The 20,718-nt window shown below is 47.0% G+C and overlaps 1 protein-coding gene across 3 annotated transcripts in view; it reads right to left on the reverse strand.

Moving 5' to 3' along the window:
* Window positions 1–20,718, reverse strand: part of fbxo38 (F-box protein 38) — a 150,066-nt gene that overhangs the window by 86,062 nt on the left and 43,286 nt on the right. For all 3 annotated transcript variants that reach the window (XM_047354624.1, XM_047354623.1, XM_047354625.1), the window contains 2 exons: window positions 11,144–11,309; window positions 9,338–9,613 (listed from right to left, as the gene is read on the reverse strand). In XM_047354624.1, the coding sequence (XP_047210580.1) occupies window positions 9,338–9,613; window positions 11,144–11,309 (442 nt within the window). The remainder of the gene's footprint in view (window positions 1–9,337; window positions 9,614–11,143; window positions 11,310–20,718) is intronic.

Genomic DNA, 20,718 nt, shown 5'->3' on the forward strand with positions numbered 1-20,718 from the left:
AGAAGAATAAGCAAGTTGCAGATCTTGGGCAGCGTGGTGCATTATGAGTAAGGCCATTCTTTTGGCTACCAAACAACATTCAAAAGATGGTGGAAAGCAACTTAGAGAACTGTGATTTGGAGGTTCACCACGTTGTTTCTAGTTTAGCCAAAGCACCTCTGAAGCACTGTATGGGACGATGGTCTTGAGATACCACAGGGCACAGGGATATGTGTTGACAGCACGTACCATCAGACCATGATAAAATGCTTTTGTACAGGGCAAATTACTGCAATAATAATGAGGAATATATTGTCGTTTGTTTGGTAGCCAAAATTTCTGAACTTGAATGACCTATGCATGTGCAACTATGTTGCGCAATTCGCTTATTAACAGGCCTGTGAGAGCCGGAATTCTTACTGGTTGTTAGGGAATCAAACACTTGTGTCATGCAATAAAATGCAAATTAATTACTTAAAAGTCACACAATGTGATTTTTTGGAGTTTAGTTTTAGATTCTGTCACTCACAGTTGAAGAGTACCTATGATAAAAATGAAAGACTTCTACATGCTTTGCAAGTGGGAAAACCTGCAAAATCGGCAGTATATCAAATACTTCTTCTCCCCACTGTAATAACGGACACTGAACATGCTGGATTAGGAAATTATGCCTGAATTTTGGAAAGTTCACAGTTAAGGTACGGGTCTACTAACTTTTCAGGGAAAGTGAACTATGTAATGCTAACTTCATCAAATTTATAATTGCTAAGAAACTAAAGACAGATAAAAATGGCAACCCAGTAGTCATTGTTTCTTTGTTATGAAATAGAGAAATCCAGTTTAACTGCATAGGTTTGAAACTCCATCAGTTAGTCACAGAGTGACACCTCCTTCTATAAACAATTAACAATTGATCATAACAGAAATGCCCCTCCTTGAACCGCCACCTTAAAGTGGTGGAGGGGTTTGAGTGCTCGAATGATCTAGAGGCTATGTTGTCTGGGGCTTAAATGCCCCTGGTAGGGTCTCCCATGGCAAACAGGCTCTAAGTGACAGGTCAGACAAAGAGCGGTTCAAGAACCCCTCATGACGACTACAAAATCGAGGCACGTGATGTTGCCCGGTACAGCGGAGCCGGGGTCCCACCCTGAAGCCAGGCCTGGGGTCGGGATTCGTCGGAGAGCGCCTGGTGGCTGGGTTGCTCCTCGCGGGACCCGGCCGGGCCAAGCCCGAACGAGAGACGTGAAACCATCCCCAGTGGGCCAACCACCTGCAGGGGAACCGTGAGGGACCGGTGCAAAGAGGATTGGGCGGCAGACGAAGGTGGAGACCTCGGCGGCCCGATCCCCGGATGTTTTGGCTGGCTCTAGGGACGTGGAATGTCACCTCGTTGGGGGGGAAGGAGCCTGAGCTTGTGCGGGAGATCGAGAGATAGACTAGAAATAGTCGGGCTCGCCTCCACGCACAGCGTGGGCTCTGGAACCCATCTCCTCGAGAGGGGCTGGACTCTCTTCTACTCTGGAGTGGACCACGGGGAGAGGCGGCGGGCTGGGGTGGGTTTGCTTGTCGCCCCCCAGCTCAGCCGTCTAATGTTGGGGTTTACCCCAGTGGATGAGAGGGTCGCATCCCTGCGCCTTCGGGTTGGGGAGAGGTCTCTGACTATCATTTCAGCTTACGGGCCAAGTGGTAGTACGGAGTACCCGGCCTTCTTGGCGTCCCTGTCGGGGGTGCTGGATAGTGCCCCTCCCGGGGACTCCATTATTCTGCTGGGGGACTTCAACGCCCACGTGGGGAACGACAGTGACACCTGGAGAGGCGTGATCGGGAGGAATGGCCTCCTCGATCTGAATCCGAGCAGAGTTTTGTTATTGGACTTCTGTGCTAGTCACGGATTGTCCATAATGAACACCATGTTGAAATATAAGGGTGTCCATCAGTGCACTTGGCATCAGGGCACCCTAGGTAAGAGATCAATGATCGACTTTGTTGTCGTATCATCAGACCTATGGCAGCATGTTTTGGACACTCGGGTGAAGAGAGGGGCTGAGCTGTCCACTGATCACCACCTGGTGGTGAGTTGGATCCGCTGGGGGAGGAGAAAGCCGGACAGACTTGGCAGGTCCAAGCGCACAGTGAGGGTCTGCTGGGAATGTCTGGCGGACCCCTTGGCCAGGGATGTATTCAACTCTGACCTCCGGGAGAGCTTTGACCAGATTCCGAGGGATGTTGGACACCGGCAGTAAGGGACGCTGTCAAGCTGAAGAATCAGAATCAGAATCAGCTTAATTGCCAAGTTCGTACATACAAACAAGGAATTTGCCTCCGGTACACTTTGCTCTTTTGTTCTGTTTTTGCATTACAGAATATACAAATTTACAATTTACAATTTACAATATACAATGTACAATGCAATATTCTGCATTACAGAATATACAAATTTACAATTTACAATGTACAATATACACATATCTAATAAAAAAGGTGCATTTGCAACATCTGTATGCTGTTGTTCTGTACTCTATTGAATGTTCATCAGAGAAACAACCTGGGGGAAGAAACTCTCTACTAAAACCAGCCGCCACAGAAACAGTGCTCTGTAGCGGCGGCCTGAAGGTAAAACTCTAAACAGTTTATGTGCAGGGTGTGTGGGGTCGGCAGAGATTTTGGCAGCTCTTTTCTTGACCCTAGACCTGTATAAGTCCTGGATGGAGGGAAGGTCAGCTCTGATTATTCTCTCTGCAGTCCTTATTATTTGTTGCAGTCTGGACCTGTCCTGTTTTGTGGATGAGCCAAACCACACTGAGATGGATGAAGACAGGACAGACTGAATGATGGCAGTGTAGAAGATGACCAACAGCTCCTGTGGAAGGTTGAACTTCTTGAGTTGCCTCAGGAAGTACAGTCTCTGCTGGGCCTTCTTTCGAACAGTGTCTATGTGTGAAGACCATCTCAGGTCCTCAGAGATGGTGAGAACCTGAAGTGGTCCACGGCCGATACATTGTTGAGGATGGTGTATGGGAGTGGTGTTCTCCGAAGGTCCACCACCATTTCCACAGTCTTGAGTGGGTTCAGTTCAAGGTAGTTCTGACCGCACCAGGGTACCAGCCGATCCACCTGCTGTCTGTATGCAGACTCATCACCGTCCTGGATCAGTCCAATGACAGTGGTGTCATCTGCAAACTTAAGGAGTTTCACGGACGAGTCCGATGAGGTGCAGTCATTTGTGTACAGAGAGAAGAGGAGTGGGGATAGAACACACCCTGGGGGGCACCAGTACTTATTGATCTGGATCGGGAGAAGATGCTCCCCAGTCTCACCTGCCGCTGTCGGTCTGTCAGGAAGCTGTTGATCCACTGACAGGTGGAGGCTGGGATGTTGAGGTGTGTGAGCTTCTGGTGGAGGATGTCTGGTATGATAGTGTTGAAGGCCGAGCTGAAGTCTACAAACAGGATCCTGGCGTACGTCCCTGGACGGTCGAGGTGTTGCAGGATGCAGTGTAGATCTAAGTTAACAGCATCATCTGCCGACCTGTTTGCTCGGTAAGCAAATTGCAGGGGGTCCAGCAGGGGGCCTGTGATGTCTTTCAGGTGCTTCAACACCAGCCGCTCAAAGGACTTCATGATCACAGACGTCAGGGCTACAGGCCTGTAGTCATTTAATCCTACGATGGTGGGTTTCTTGGGAACCGGGATGATGGTGGATCGTTTGAGGCAGGAGGGGACCTCACATTTCTCCAGTGACTTGTTTTAGATCCTTGTGAAGATTGGAGTGAGTTGATGTGCGCAGGCTTTCAGGCATGATGGGGAGACGTTATCAGGTCCTCCAGCTTTCTTTGTTTTCATGCGCTGAAAGAGCCTGTTTACCTCTTCCTCGGAGATCTTTAGTGCAGGCAGAGGATCTGTTGGTGGGGGGTTGGTTGCTTTATGGGAGGAATTTGTTCCTGAATGGGATGTAGAGGGGATGATTTGAGGTGTGAATGGCTTCCTGTCATGTCTGCAGTAGAAGCCATTCAGACGGTTGGCCAGGAGACGACTCTGTTCAGAATGGGTGGAGGGGCTCTTGTAGGCAGTCAAGTTTCTCAGACCAGTCCATACAGCTGAAGTGTCACCAGTAGAAAGGCTGTTCTTAAGCTTCTCACTGTAGCTTCTCTTGGCTGCTTTGATTTCTTTTGTTAGTTTGTTCCTGGCCTGCCTGTACCGCGCCCAATCTCCACTGCTGTGAGCTTCTTCCTCTTCCCTGCGCAGATTCCTGAGGTGTGGAGTAAACCATGGCTTATTGTTCCCAAAGGTGCAGAAGGTCTTGGTCTGCACACATGTCCTCACAGAAACTGATGTATGATGTCACCACATCAGTTAGTTGGTTTAAGTCAGTGGCTGAGGTTTCAAAAACAGTCCAGTCTTTGCATTCAAAGCAGGCCTGTAGCATCTGCTTTGATTCCTCAGTCCACTTCTTAACACTGTGAACCTTGGGTTTGGAAGCTCTTAGTTTCTGTCTGTAGGTTGGGATGATGTGGATAAGACAATGATCCGAAAAACCCAGAGCAGCCCTGGTAACAGCATGATATGAGTCCTTTAAAGCTGTGTAACAATAGTCCAGTGTGTTTTTGTCTCTGGTGGGACACTTAATATGCTGTCTGTATTTAGGGAGTTCATTTGAGAGGTTTGCGCTGTTAAAATCTCCCAGTATTATGATGAAAGAGTCAGGGTATTTTTTCTCCAGGTCTGTAATCAGCTCAGCAAGATGTTTTTCTGCAGCAGAAGTGCAGCCATGCGGTGGAAAATATGAGCTGATTATTATAAAAGAGGAAAACTCTCGGTGAATAAAACAGTTTACAGATTATGGAAAATAACTCCAGATCCGGGCTACATGTTTTTCCCAGCACTTTTACGTCTCTGCACCAACCTTCATTTACAGGTCCTTCTCAAAATATTAGCATATTGTGATAAAGTTAATTATTTTCCATAATGTCATGATGAAAATTTAACATTCATATATTTTAGATTAATTGCACACTAACTGAAATATTTCAGGTCTTTTATTGTCTTAATACGGATGATTTTGGCATACAGCTCATGAAAACCCAAAATTCCTATCTCACAAAATTAGCATATCATTAAAAGGCTCTCCAAACAAGCTATGAACCTAATCATCTGAATCAACGAGTTAACTCTAAACACCTGCAAAAGATTCTTGAGGCCTTTAAAACTCCCAGCCTGGTTCATCACTCAAAACCCCAATCATGGGTAAGACTGCCGACCTGACTGCTGTCCAGAAGGCCACTATTGACACCCTCAAGCAAGAGGGTAAGACACAGAAAGAAATTTCTGAACAAATAGGCTGTTCCCAGAGTGCTGTATCAAGGCACCTCAGTGGGAAGTCTGTGGGAAGGAAAACGTGTGGCAGAAAACGCTGCACAATGAGAAGAGGTGACCAGACCCTGAGGAAGATTGTGGAGAAGGACCGATTCCAGACCTTGGGGGACCTGCGGAAGCAGTGGACTGAGTCTGGAGTAGAAACATACAGAGCCACCGTGCACAGGAGTGTGCAGGAAATGGGCTACAGGTGCCGCATTCCCCAGGTCAAGCCACTCTTGAACAAGAAACAGCAGCAGAAGCGCCTGACCTGGGCTACAGAGAAGCAGCAATGGACTGTTGCTCAGTGGTCCAAAGTACTTTTTTCGGATGAAAGCAAATTCTGCATGTCATTCGGAAATCAAGGTGCCAGAGTCTGGAGGAAGACTGGGGAGAAGGAAATGCCAAATGCCAGAAGTCCAGTGTCAAGTACCCACAGTCAGTGATGGTCTGGGGTGCCGTGTCAGATGCTGGTGTTGGTCCACTGTGTTTTTATCAAGGGCAGGGTCAATGCAGCTAGCTATCAGGAGATTTTGGAGCACTTCATGCTTCCATCTGCTGAAAAGCTTTATGGAGATGAAGATTTCATTTTTCAGCACAACCTGGCACCTGCTCACAGTGCCAAAACCACTGGTAAATGGTTTACTGACCATGGTATCACTGTGCTCAATTGGCCTGCCAACTCTCCTGACCTGAACCCCATAGAGAATCTGTGGGATATTGTGAAGAGAACGTTGAGAGACTCAAGACCCAACACTCTGGATGAGCTAAAGGCCGCTATCGAAGCATCCTGGGCCTCCATAAGACCTCAGCAGTGCCACAGACTGATTGCCTCCATGCCACGCCGCATTGAAGCAGTAATTTCTGCCAAAGGATTCCCGACCAAGTATTGAGTGCATAACTGTACATGATTATTTGAAGGTTGACGTTTTTTGTATTAAAAACACTTTTCTTTTATTGGTCGGATGAAATATGCTAATTTTGTGAAATAGGAATTTTGGGTTTTCGTGAGCTGTATGCCAAAATCATCCGTATTAAGACAATAAAAGACCTGAAATATTTCAGTTAGTGTGCAATGAATCTAAAATATATGAATGTTAAATTTTCATCATTACATTATGGAAAATAATGAGCTTTATCACAATATGCTAATATTTTGAGAAGGACCTGTATATAAAAGCAGATTCCACCTCCTCGCCTCTTCCCCGATAGCTCCGCGCTGCGATCCGCTCTGAGCAGCTGGAAGTCCGGCAACAGCAGTGCGCGGTCCGGGATGTTTTCACCCAGCCATGTCTTGGTGAAGCAGAGAACCGCTGATCCGCGTAGGTCCGTGTTTTTACCGGTGAGAAGAAGCAGTTCGTCCATCTTGTTGAGAGAGCAGACATTTGCCGGGTGGATTGAAGGCAGCGGTGTGCGAATTCCTCTTTTGCGGAGCTTTACCAGCGTGCCAGCACGCTTTCCCCTTCGACGTTTTCGGCGCAGGATTCAATATAGAGCCGCAGCTCCGCTTGCCAGGAGCTCAGTGAACCTCAGATTGATGAAAGATGGTGAAAAAAACCCAAGAGTGGACTCTCTGATGTTGAGAAGTTCCTCTCTACTGAATGAGACCACAGGATTGTGGCCCGACACCACAGAACTGTGGCTCGAAAAACATAAAAACACACAAAATACAAAAACAAAGAGAGCGAAGCTCCAAGGCTGCCATCGTTGGCGCCATCTTGTTTTTGAGCTAAAAAAGCTCCTATCGGCTGTGGTTGGCTTGTGGGACTCCTGAGGCGGCTGACGTGGCCCGGGCGGTGGCAGAGGCAAAAACTCGGACCTGGGAGGAGTTCGGTGAGGCCATGGAGAAGGACTACCGGTTAGCCCCGAAGCTATTCTGGCAAACCGACTGGCGCCTCAGGAGGGGGAAGCAGTGCTTCGCCAACACTGTTTACAGTGGGGGTGGGGAGCTGCTGACCTCGACTGGGGACATTATCGGGCGATGGAAGGAGTACTTCGAGGATCTCCTCAATCCTGCCATCACGCATTCCCTGGTGGAAACAGAGGGTGGGGACTCGGGGTTGGATTCTTTCATCACCCGGGCTGAAGTCACCGAGGTAGTTTTGGGGTTGGATGAGATTCGCCCTGAGTACCTCAAGTCTTTGGATGTTGTGGGGCTGTCATGGTTGACACGCCTCTTCAACAATGCGTGGCGGACGGGGACAGTGCCTTTGGATTGGCAGACTGGGGTGGTGGTCCCCTTACATAAGAAGGGTGACCGGAGGGTGTGTTCCAACTACAGGGGGATCACACTCCTCAGCCTCCCTGGTAAGGCCTACGCCAGGGTATTGGAGAGGAGAGTCCGGCCGACAGTCGAACCCCGGTTTGAGGAGGAGCAGTGTGGTTTTCGTCCCGGCCGTGGAACACTGGACCAGCCCTATACCCTCTACAGGGTACTCGAGGGTTCATGGGAGTTTGCCCAACCGGTCCACATGCGTTTTGTTGACCTGGAGAAAGCACTCGACTGTGTCCCTCGTGATGCCCTGTGGGGTTGCTCCAGGAGTATGGAATCGGGGGCCCTTTACTAGGGGCCTCCGGTTTCTGTACAAGCGGAGCAGGAGTTTGGTTCGCATTGCCGGCACTAAGTCGGACCTGTTCCCGGTGCATGTTGGACTCTGGCAGGGCTGCCCTTTGTCACCGGTCCTGTTCATAACTTTTATGGACAGGATTTCTAGGCGCAGCAAAGGGCCGGAGTGGGTCTGGTTTGGAGACCAGAGGATTTTGTCTCTTCTTTTTGCAGATGACGTGGTCCTGCTGGCCCCCTCTAGCCAAGACCTACAGCATGCACTGGGGCGGTTCGCAGCAGAGTGTGAAGCGGCTGGGATGAAGATCAGCTCCTCCAAGTACGAGGCCATGGTTCTCGACCGGAAAAGGGTGGGTTGTCCTCTTCAGGTTGGAGGGGAGTTCCTGCCTCAAGTGGAGGAGTTTAAGTATCTCGGGGTGTTGTTCACGAGTGAGGGAAGAATGGAGCGGGAGATCGACAGACGGATCGGTGCGGCTGCCACAGTAATGGGAGCGCTGTGCCTGTCCGTTGTGGTGAAGAGAGAGCTGAGCCGAAAAGCGAAGCTCTCGATTTACTGGTCAGTCTACGTTCCTACCCTCACCTATGGCCATGAACTTTGGGTCATGACCGAAAGAACGAGATCCCGGATACAAGCGGCTGAAATGAGCTTCCTCCGTAGGGTGGCCGGGCACTCCCTTAGAGATAGGGTGAGGAGCTCGGCCATCCGGGAGGGGCTCGGAGTAGAGCCGCTGCTCCTCCACATCGAGTAGAGCCAGTTGAGGTGGCTCGGGCATCTATACCGGATGCCTCCTGGGCGCCTTCCTCGGGAGGTGTTCCAGGCACGTCCCACCGGGAGGAGGCCCAGGGGATGACCCAGGACACGCTGGAGGGACTATGTCTCTCGGCTGGCCTGGGAACGCCTTGGGCTCCCCCCTGAGGAGCTGGAGGAGGTGTCTGGAGAGAGGGACGTCTGGGCGTCTCTGCTGAGTCTGCTGCCCCTGCAACCTGGTCCCGGATAAAGCGGAAGACGACGAGTACGAGTAACAGAAATGTTGCTTAATACTACTGTTTTCTCTCAAGTATTATGTTGGACAAAGCTGCCTTTTTAAAATGATCTTGTAAAAAACAAAACTGAATGCCTTTAGGGACATCCCTACAGCTGGGATGTTTTGAGAAATCATTTCATTTTACGATGTAAGATTTTTAAAAAATATTTTAAGTTCATAATGAAAATCGGCTAAATTTGGAAATGGCAGGTTAGAACTTAAAAAGAAATCAGTCACTGGAATTTGTCCACAAAATTGATCAGCTCATCCCCAAATGGTAGTTTTATCTTTGTTGTCTGAGAACTGCATTCCATATGCATGGCATCTGTTGACTGAAACAATGCTATATAAGCACACTAATTATTTATTAGTGTGCTTATATACCAGAATCCATCCTTATGACTATTGTAATCTCTCACCTGACCTCCAGCTGTCCTCAACCACATGTTGGATAAGGCCTCCCAGGAAAGGAACCCTCACCAGCTCCAGTTGCTCTAAGTTCCGGGCTGATGCTAAGCCCGTAACCAGTGGAACATATTTCAGGGAATTGGTTGGCCCTGCACAATTCCTCATCACAAAGGATCTCAGATTCACACACAAAAAATCCTTAAATGGTTGTGGCTTGGTGAGACGGACCCACTTGAGGTATAGGTGTCGTAGCATAGACACACAGGGTATCTCGGGGATATTCACACCTGTAAAAGTTACATTTAAAATAAAATGCAGCTGTAGCATTTCAAAATGGGAGCTAAAATGCCTTGTGAATCAACAGAAACATGTACAGTGCCTTGCGAAGCATTCACCCTCCCTGGCGTCATACCTATTTTGTTAAATTACAACCAGTAATTTAATGTTTTTAATCTTATTTTATGTGATGGATCTGCACAAAATAGTCTATGCTGGTGAAGTCAAATGAAAAAAATATATATAGCAAGAATTAAAAAAAGAGAAACTGAGTATTGACATTCACATGTGTATTTACCCCCCGTTAATCTTTTGGGGCAACCAATTACCTCCAAAACTCATAATCAGTTAAATGAATTTCACCTGTGCAATCGAAGTGACACATAATGTGTCAGTATAAACACTCCTTTTCTTAAAGGCACCAGAGGCTGCATCACCACCAAGAAATTTATTACATCATGAAGACCAAGGAGTTATCCAAAAAAGTCAAGGACATTAAGCAGACAGGCAGCACAAATACCAAAGGTAACCCTGAAGGAGTTGCAGAGTTCCACAGCAGAGAATGGAGTATCTGTCCAAAGGATCACAATAAGCCATACACTCCATAGGGCTAGGCTTTATGGATAACTGGCCAGAAAAAAAGCCTCTTAGTGTTGTTACAAATAAGAAGGCACGTTTTTAGTTTGTCAAAAGACATGAGGGTGACTCCCCAAGTTAATGGAGTAAAATGCTTTGGTCAGATGAGACTAAAATTTTACTTTTCGGCCACCAAAGAAAACGCAATGTATGGCGCAAACCCAACACATCTAATCACCCCAAAAACATCATCCCCACATTGAGACATTGTGGTGGCATAAACCATGATGTGGGGATGTTTTTCAGTGGCAGGGACTGAGAAACTGGTCCAAGTCAAGGGAAAGATGGATGTTGCTAAATACAGGGATATTCTTGAGCAAACCCTGTGAGTCTGCCAGTGATTTGAATGATTTTAAGGGGAAACATTTAAATGTGTTGGAATGGCCTAGTCAAAGTCCAGACCTCAATCAAATTGAGAATCTGTGGTTAGACTTGAAGATTGCTGTTCATAACTGAAAACCATCCAACATGAATGAGTTGGAACAGTTTTGCCTTGTAGAATTGCCAGAAATCCCAGTGGCAAGATGTGGATCCAAATTGACTAGCAGCTGTAATTGCCACAAAAAGTGGGTCTAAAACGTACTGACTTTAGATTGCAGTTATTCACACGGATGTTTTCTGTTATTTTGTCTTATTTGTTGTTTGCTTCACAAAAAAATAATACATCTTGAAAGTTGTAGGCGTGTTCTGTAAATGAAATGGTGGAAACACTCAATCTATTTTAAATCCAGGTTGGGAGGCAATATAACATAAAAAATGCCAAGGGGAGTGAATACTTTTACAAATTACAATATAAATTTCAAAGACCTGCATTACCGTTCATTACTTGTGCTAACTTACATTACATTCACACTATTATTGACTGGATATAATAAATGTCCTTTTGCTTATCGTGTCCGACTCACCCACAAGGTGTAGTGTCTGGAGCTTTGCAGTTACAGGGATGGTAAGTTTATTCTCAGAAGGAATTGGAAAAGCCCCATTCCGGTTCCGGAACTTCCCCAGAATGTGAACTTCAGGCATATAGTTCCAAATGGCTTCCACTAGCTCCAGGTGAGATGTTTCAACACCCTGAAAAAAAAAAATATTATCAATCAATCAATATATAAATCAACATTTATACAGCACTTTTCAAACAGTCAAGTGTAAACACAAAGTGAATTAATAATAATAATTTTATTGATAATGCACTTTTCATTCCAAGAAATCTCAGAGTGCTACAATTAAAACACAAGAATAAAACAACACTAAAGTAAAATAGAAATATGTAGCAGTTAAAAGCTTTTCTTAACAGGAATGTCTTAAGTCCAACTTTGAAAGAATCATGATTCTGCACTTCTCTCAGCTCTGGAGGGAGGGTATTCCAGAGCTGGAGTACAGCAGAACAAAAGTGTCTGTCCCCTATGGTTCACAGCCTGGTAGAGGAGACCTAAAGGAGCTGGTCGATGGACGACCTGAGGGTGGAGGTTTGGAGTGGAATCAGTTCTTGTAGATAAGATGGACCATGGCCAATGATGTATTTCTGGATGAGTAGAAGAATTTTATATTGGATCTGAAGTGGGACTGGGAGCCAGTAGAGGGAGTATAGGATGGGTGTGATATGCTCACACTTGCGTCCTTGCATGAGGACTCTTGCAGGACTGTTTTGGATATACTATAATTTTTTTATGTTTTTGGATAAGATCCCTTTCAAAAGTCCATTGTATAATTGTATGTCATCAGCATAACAATGGAATGACAAATTGTGTCTGCTGATGACAACCGAGTGGAAGCATGTAGATGACAAAAAGCAGGGGGTCCAAGACTGATTCCTGGAGGACACCACACATAACATGGAGGGGTCTGGACTTACATGATTCCAACATATTCGGTTCTGTCAGAGAGGTATGATTTAGACCTCGCTAAGGCGCTGCCTGACAGTCTGGCAGTGTCAAGGAGGCAGCTCAAGAGGATAGCATAGTCCACTGAATCAAAAGCAGCTGACAGATCGAGGAGAATCAGCTGCCATCAGCAAGTCATTTGTCACTCTAAGCAAATCTGTTTCTGCGCTATGTCCTGAACAAAAGCCTGATTGGAACTTTTCAAATAAGTTGTTGTTCTTCAGATAGAGTTGAAGCGGGGAGGAAATGAACTATTACAGTTACGCACAATGAAATGATCAAATTGATCAAATAAACTACACAGATAAAACTTTTATTTATTGCTAATAAAACCCTAAGGAATAAAAGTGAGATTAAATTCTAGCGAATGAAGAAATGTGGAAACGCAATCATGTAGATTAGATTAGCAAGAAAACACTGGAGATACGCAGTCATACACAATAAATTAGAATATGCATTCTAATAAATCTTATTTGTCTAATTAAACGTACCTTTAGGTATTAAACGTATTTTTTATTAGGCCCACATTTCTATATTAAAAATGTTTTTTTATTTGTCTGGTTTAATATTCTAATCTTAAATGTTATGTTTTTATTAGCTGTAACCAGAAAATTATTATAATTAACAGAATAAAGAGTTGAAAACATCAGTCTGTGTTATGATTTGGGGTTGTTTGGTATTTGGTTACGGGTTTTTTCCTGATGTTTTTCACTGCTCAAGTTTTGAATCATGCTTCTGTTGTTTATTTTTCTGGTCATGTTTTAGTCTTGTTCATGTTTGTCAAGTTTGGTTTTGTTTGTATATTAGAATCTCTGCTTTTGCCGCAGCCACCTTTTGTTCTGTCTGTCAATTAATTTATTCGGTTCCCCTGCTCCAAGTTAATCTGTCTCCTTGCTCCACCTGGTTTTCGCTCCAGATATACACACCTGTTCAGTTAGTCATGGCAGAAACATTATTCAAATATTGCTCTTGTCCTGTAGTCACGCCACACCTGTCTCGACCAGCCTGGCCAAGTCTGTTTTTTGCCTGTTCTGCCTGCCCATTCGTTGTTTTGTTCCTGCCTCTTTTTAGAGTGAGTTTTTGTTTTTTATTAAATAGTTTTTTTCACTTACCATCACGCTGCTTGCTCGTCTGCATTCTGAGGTTCTATCTCGCAAACAATAACAGTCTGTGTGTATTTAATCTATATAATGTGACACTTAGTGAATTTAGTTACTTTTCAATGAGTTACTTTTCAATAAAATTACAATTTTTTGAATGGGTCTGTATAGAAGATATGTATATTTCACACGGTGAGAGTTGTAAAAAAAGACAGTACAGTTAAGACCATACATACACATGATACACTCTAGAATCGTAAAGAGCAATATTCTTAAAACATATAGCAGTGCTTGCCATGATTAATTGGAATAGCTTTGTTGTCATATGACATTATGAAATCTCATGTGCATCTCAAGTTAAGTATCAGTATACAATCAACAATTAAAGTAAATTTAAAAATAAAACTATAGATAAGACAGTTATAATAGTAGCATCAAGGAATTAGGTCTAAACTTTCTATTTTACCTTTAAAGTGGGCTGCAAATTCTTCAGACTGTGGTAATACTGGTGGGTACTGGGGAATCTGGTCTGCCTACTGTATTGAAAACTGACTGCTTGATTGTAGCCAATCAGTGACCAGCAGTCTATTGATGTTGCATTTTCAATTCGAGCCTGAAAGAGTACATAGTAATGTCTTTTTTCCATTAGTACCTACTCGACTCAAACTCTACACGGTTTGGTTCATTATCTATTACAATTGGGTACCAGCTCAATATGGGCAGGATTATGATATCATGGCATGTCAGCCCCATTGACCGAAAAAGTAACATGACGTGATTTGTATGGAACACAAACACAACACTGACTGATCTGCAGCTCATTCTATGGCTTTTGTCTCACTCAAAGTAAAATAAGAGAGCCAGATAAGGAAGAATACATGTAGAAAGACATTCTGGAACACAAGTCAACATACTTAAGAGACACCAAATGAAAAATATGAACTGAGCACAAAATAGCACTGTTGCAGACTAGCCATCTTATTGTCATCATGGAGACAACAGCATCAGAATATCTTCACTGGATGTATGGAACTGCCATTTACTTGCAGTTGCCTCCAAGTTGGAGTGGTGTTTGTGCACTTGTTTATGCCACTGATCACACTTATGTCATTTCAGATCAACCTTCCCTAAATAGGAGTAAGAGGGAACTCATCCGTGTGAAGCCACATGACAGTCTGTGGGGATCAGATGTTCCTGAGGAATTCAAGCATAGATCAATAAGATTTTGCTAAGTTTATTCCCATGGTTGGGAGTAGGAAAGAATATGCTTAGATTACAAACTATAGATTATCGACCGGGACTGTTTGTTAATGCAACCACAAAAGCTCTTACAGGACTGTCCACAGAAGTCACAGCTCTTCGAACCGTGGTCTTGCAGAACAGGATGGTGTTGGACCTGCTGACGGCTTCGGTTGGGGGAGTTTGCGCTCTCCTGAACGAGACCTGCTGCACTTACATCCCTGATGAGACCAACGGCGAAGATGGGCACAGAGTGAGCGATGCTATACGCCAATTAAATGAAAGTAAAAGGGGTATGCAGCAGGATGTCTGTCCATCCCGGCCGAGGAAGCTTTTTACCGTGACTTATTTCAGGACCGTGGTGGCAACTGTTTTTAAAATCATGACCCCTGTCATCGCTGTGTTATTGTTGTTTGTCTTTTTAGTGACTGTGCGTTATTCGCTGAATCAGAGCAATGATATTAAGGATGGTTGGAAGAATTGTTGGTACAATGTTGTCCCAGGATTACCAGTTTCTGGACAAGAACCAAGACTATAATGAAATTATGGAGGAGAAGTCACTAAACTTAACAATATTTTAATGTTTAATGAGGTGTATGCATAAAGCTTTTTGGAAGTGTATAGATGGATGTGTTATTAAACTAATCAATAATAAACAGGAGGGAATTATTGGAAAATGTTTATATGTTATTATTGTTTAGTCTAAATCATGTTTATGTTTGAAGTTCTACTCTAGCTAACATGATTCTTATGATTGTTTTTTAGTGTGAAAAAGGGTTTGTGGAAGGTTAAGGACTGCGGTCTGGAGTGGATCACTCCCTGGACATGACAAGCTTATACCATATATGGGAATGACTACAATTTTAGGTTGAAATCTCTGCAAGAATTGGCTGAACCAATTCCTGCTTTTTTGCTTGTTGGAATGTGAGTTGTAAATAAAAGGCTGGTACAAGGATTTTCCCTTTGTGAGAAGGAAGTTGCTGTTCTGGCTGAGGACTGTCTCACCCTTGCAAGTCAAACTTACTTGGGTTTCTTGTGTCTTATTTTATTTATATGTATTTATCAGCTTTCTAACTCTAACAGTTTATATATATATATATATACACTGAGGAAAACAAGTATTTTTACACTCTGCTACTTTGCAATGCCCCCACTTAGAAATCATGGAGGGCTCTGACATTTTTAAAATACTTATTTGCAGCAGTAACACAAGAATACATTATTTAAAAAATCATACATTGTGATTTCTGGATTTTTTTTTTAGATTATGTCTCTCACAGTGGATATGCACCTAAGATGAAAATTTTAGACTTCTCCCTGATTTCTAAGTGAGAGTACTTGCACAGTCGCAGGGTGTTCAAATACTTATTTTCCTCACTGTATGTATAGGGGTTGGACAATGAAACTGAAACACCTGGTTTTAGACCACAATAATTTATTAGTATGGTGTAGAGCCTCCTTTTGCGGCCAATACAGCGTCAATTCATCTTGGGAATGACATATACAAGTCCTGCACAGCGGTCAGAGGGATTTTAAGCCATTCTTCTTGCAGGCTAGTGGCCAGGTCACTACGTGATACTGGTGGAGGAAAACGTTTCCTGACTCGCTCCTCCAAAACACCCCAAAGTGGCTCAATAATATTTAGATCTGGTGACTGTGCAGGCCATGGGAGATGTTCAACTTCACTTTCATGTTCATCAAACCAATCTTTCACCAGTCTTGCTGTGTGTATTGGTGCATTGCCATCCTTATACACGGCATCGCCTTCAGGATACAATGTTTGAACCATTGGTCACATGGTCTTCAAGAATGGTTCGGTAGTCCTTGGCAGTGACGCGCCCATCTAGCAAAAGTATTGGGCCAGGGGAATGCCATGATATGGCTGCCCAAACCATCACTGATCCACCCCCATGCTTCACTCTGGGCATGCAACAGTCTGGGTGGTACGCTTCTTTGGGGCTTCTCCACACCGTAACTCTCCCGGATGTGGGGAAAACAGTAAAGGTGGACTCATCAGAGAACAATACGTGTTTCACATTGTCCACAGCCCAAGATTTGCGCTCCTTGCACCATTGAAACCGATGTTTAGCATTGGCATGAGTAACCAAAGGTTGGGCTATAGCAGCCCGACCGTGTATATTGACCCTGTGGAGCTCCCGACGGACAGTTCTGGTGGAAACAGGAGAGTTGAGGTGCACATTTAATTCTGCCGTAATTTGGGCAGCCGTGGTTTTATGTTTTTTGGATACAGTCCGGGTTACCACCCAAACATCCCTTTCAGACAGCTTCCTCTTGCGTCCACAGTTAATCCTGTTGGATGTGGTTCGCCCTTCTTGGTGGTATGCTGACATTACCCTGGATACATCACAAAGACTTGCTGTCTTGGTCACAGATGCGCCAGCAAGACGTGCACCAACAATTTGTCCTCTTTTGAACTCTGGTATGTCACCCATAATGTTGTGTGCATTTCGATATTTTGAGCTAAACTGTGCTCTTACCCTGCTAATTGAACCTTCACATTCTGCTCTTACTGGTGCAATGTGCAATCAATGAAGACTGGCTACCAGGCTGGTCCAATTTAGCCATGAAACCTCCCACACTAAAATGACAGGTGTTTCAGTTTCATTGTCCAACCTCTGTATAGCCCCTCCTTGAACCGTCACCTTAACGTGGTGGAGGGGTTTGAGTGCTCAAATGATCCTAGAGGCTATGTTGTCTGGGGCCTAAATGCCCCTGGTAGGGTCTCCCATGGCAAACAGGTTCTAGGTGATGGGTCAGACAAAGAATGGTTCAAGAACCCCTCATGAAGAACACAATATCGAGGCACGTGACGTCGCCCGGTACGGCGGAGCCGGGGTCCCACCCTGGAGCCAGGCCTGGGGTCGGGACTCGTCGGAGAGCGCCTGGTGGCTGGGTTGCTCCTCGCGGGACCCGGCCGGGCCAAGCCCAAACGAGAGACGCGAGGCCATCCTCCAGTGGGCCCACCACCTGCAGGGGGAACCGTGAGGGACTGGTGCAAAGAGTATTGGGTGGCGGACGAAGGTGGAGACCTCAACGGCCCGATCCCCGGATGCTTAGGCTGGCTCTAGGGACGTGGAATGTCACCTCGCTGGGGGGGAAGGAGTCTGAGCTTGTGCGGGAGGTCGAGAGATATCGACTAGAAATAGTCGGGCTCGCCTCCACGCACAGCGTGGGCTCTGGAACCCATCTCCTTGAGAGGGGTTGGACTCTCTTCTACTCTGGAGTGGCCCACGGGGAGAGGCGGCGGGCTGGTGTGGGTTTGCTTGTTGCCCCCCAGCTCAGCCGTCTCGTGTTGGGGTTTACCCCAGTGGATGAGAAGGTTGTATCCCTGCGCCTTCGGGTTGGGGAGAGGTCTCTGACTATCATTTCAGCCTACGGGCCGAGTGGTAGTGCAGAGTACCCTGCCTTCTTGGCGTCCCTGTCGGGGGTGCTGGATAGTGCCCCTCCCGGGGACTCCATTATTCTGCTGGGGGACTTCAACGCCCACGTGGGGAACGACAGTGACACCTGGAGAGGCGTTATCGGGAGGAATGGCCTCCCCGATCTGAATCCGAGTGGTATTTTGTTATTGGACTTCTGTGCTAGTCACAGATTGTCCATAATGAACACCATGTTCAAACATAAGGGTGTTCATCAGTGCACTTGGCACCAGGACACCCTAGGCAGGAGGTCGATGATCGACTTTGTTGTCGTATCATCAGACCTTCGGCCGCATGTTTTGGACACTCGGGTGAAGAGAGGGGCTGAGCTGTCCACTGATCATCACCTGGTGGTGAGTTGGATCCGCTGGAGGAGGAGAAAGCCAGACAGACTCGGCAGGCCCAAGCGCATAGTGAGGGTCTGCTGGGAACGCCTGGCGGAGCCCTCGGCCAGGGATGTATTCAACTCCCACCTCCGGGAGAGCTTCGACCAGATCCCGGGGGATGTTGGAGACATAGACTCAGAGTGGACCATGTTCTCTGCATCTATTGTCGATGCTGCTGCCCATAGCTGCGGCCGTAAGGTCTGCGGTGCCTGTCGTGGCGGCAATCCCAGAACCCGGTGGTGGACACCGGCAGTAAGGGATGCTGTTAAGCTGAAGAAGGAGTCCTATCGGCTGTGGTTGGCTTGTGGGACTCCTGAGGCGGCTGACGGGTACCGTGAGGCCAAGCGTGCTGCGGCCCGGGCTGTGGCAGAGGCAAAAACTCGGGCCTGGGAAGAGTTCGGTGAGGCCATGGAGAAGGACTACCGGTTGGCCTCGAAGCGATTCTGGTAAACCGTCCGACGCCTCAGGAGGGGGAAGCAGTGCTCTGCCAACACTGTTTATAGTGGGGGCGGGAGACTGCTGACCTCGACTGAGGACATTATCGGGCGGTGGAAGGAGTACTTCGAGGATCTCCTCAATCCTGCCATCACGCATTCCGTGGTGGAAACAGAGGCTGGGGACTCGGGGTTGGACTCTTTCATCACCCAGGCTGAAGTCACCGAGGTGGTTAAAAAGCTCAGCGGTGGCAAGGCTTCGGGGGTGGATGAGATCCGCCCTGAGTACCTCAAGTCTCTGGATGTTGTAGGGCTGTCATGGTTGACACGCCTCTTCAACATTGCGTGGCGGTCGGGGACAGTGCCTCTGGACTGGCAGACTGGGGTGGTGGTCCCCCTTTATAAGAAGGGGGACCGGAGGGTGTGTTCCAACTACAAGGGGATCACACTCCTCAGCCTCCCTGGTAAGGCCTACGCCAGGGTATTGGAGAGGAGAGTCCGACCGATAGTCGAACCTCGGCTTCAGGAGGAACAGTGTGGTTTTCGTCCCAGCCGTGGAACACTGGACCAGCTCTATACCCTCTACAGGGTGCTCGAGGGTTCATGGGAGTTTGCCCAACCGGTTCACATGTGTTTTGTGGACCTGGAGAAGGCACTCGACTGTGTCCCTCGTGATGCCCTGTGGGGGGCGCTCCAGGAGTATGGAATCGGGGGCCCTTTATTAGGGGCCATCCGGTCCCTGTACGAGCGGAGCAGGAGTTTGGTCCGCATTGCCGGCACTAAGTCGGACCTGTTCCCAGTGCATGTTGGACTCCGGCAGGGCTGCCCTTTGTCGCCGGTCCTGTTCATAACTTTTATGGACAGGATTTCTAGACGCAGCCAAGGGCCGGAGGGGGTCTGGTTTGGGGACCAGTGGATTTCGTCTCTTCGTTTTGCGGATGACGTGGTCCTGCTGGCCCCCTCTAGCCAAGACCTACAGCATGCGCTGTGGCGGTTCGCAGCCGAGTGTGAAGCGGCTGGGATGAGGATCAGCTCCTCCAAGTCCGAGGCCATGGTACTCGACCGGAAAAGGGTGGCTTGTCCTCTTCAGGTTGGAGGGGAGTTCCTGCCTCAAGTGGAGGAGTTTAAGTATCTCGGGGTCTTGTTCACGAGTGAGGGAAGAATGGAGCGGGAGATCGACAGACGGATCGGTGCAGCTGCCACAGTAATGGGGGCGCTGTGCCGGTCCATTGTGGTGAAGAGAGAGCTGAGCCGAAAAGCAAAGCTCTCAATTTACTGGTCGGTCTACGTTCCTACCCTCACCTATGGCCATGAACTTTGGGTCATGACCGAAAGAACGAGATCACGGATACAAGCGGCTGAAATGAGCTTCCTCCGTAGGGTGGCCGGGCACTCCCTTAGAGATAGGGTGAGGAGCTCGGCCATCCGGGAGGGGCTCGGAGTAGAGCCGCTGCTCCTCCACATCGAGAGGAGCCAGTTGAGGTGGCTCGGGCATCTATACCGGATGCCTCCTGGACGCCTTCCTCGGGAGGTGTTCCAGGCATGTCCCACCGGGAGGAGGCCCAGGGGACGGCCCAGGACACGCTGGAGGGACTATGTCTCTCGGCTGGCCTGGGAACGCCTTGGGCTCCCCCTGGAGGAACTGGAGGAGGTGTCTGGAGAGAGGGACGTCTGGGCGTCTCTGCTGAGTCTGCTGCCCCCGCGACCCGGTCCTGGATAAGCGGAAGACGACGAACGAACGAACCTCTGTATATATACACTGCTCAAAAAAATAAAGGGAACAATTAAAAAACACAATATAACTAAGTAAATCAAACTTCTGTGAAATCAAACTGTCCACTTAGGAAGCAACACTGATTGACAATCAATTTCACATGCTGTTGTGCAAATGGAATAGACAACAGGGGGAAATCTTTGGTGATAAACAAGACACTCTCAATAAAGGAGTGGTTCTGCAGGTGGGGACCACAGACCACTTATCTGTACCTATGCTTTCTGGCT

This window comes from Girardinichthys multiradiatus, chromosome 23, assembly GCF_021462225.1.
Source record: "Girardinichthys multiradiatus isolate DD_20200921_A chromosome 23, DD_fGirMul_XY1, whole genome shotgun sequence".
In the NCBI taxonomy this organism is placed as follows: Eukaryota; Metazoa; Chordata; class Actinopteri; order Cyprinodontiformes; family Goodeidae; genus Girardinichthys; species Girardinichthys multiradiatus.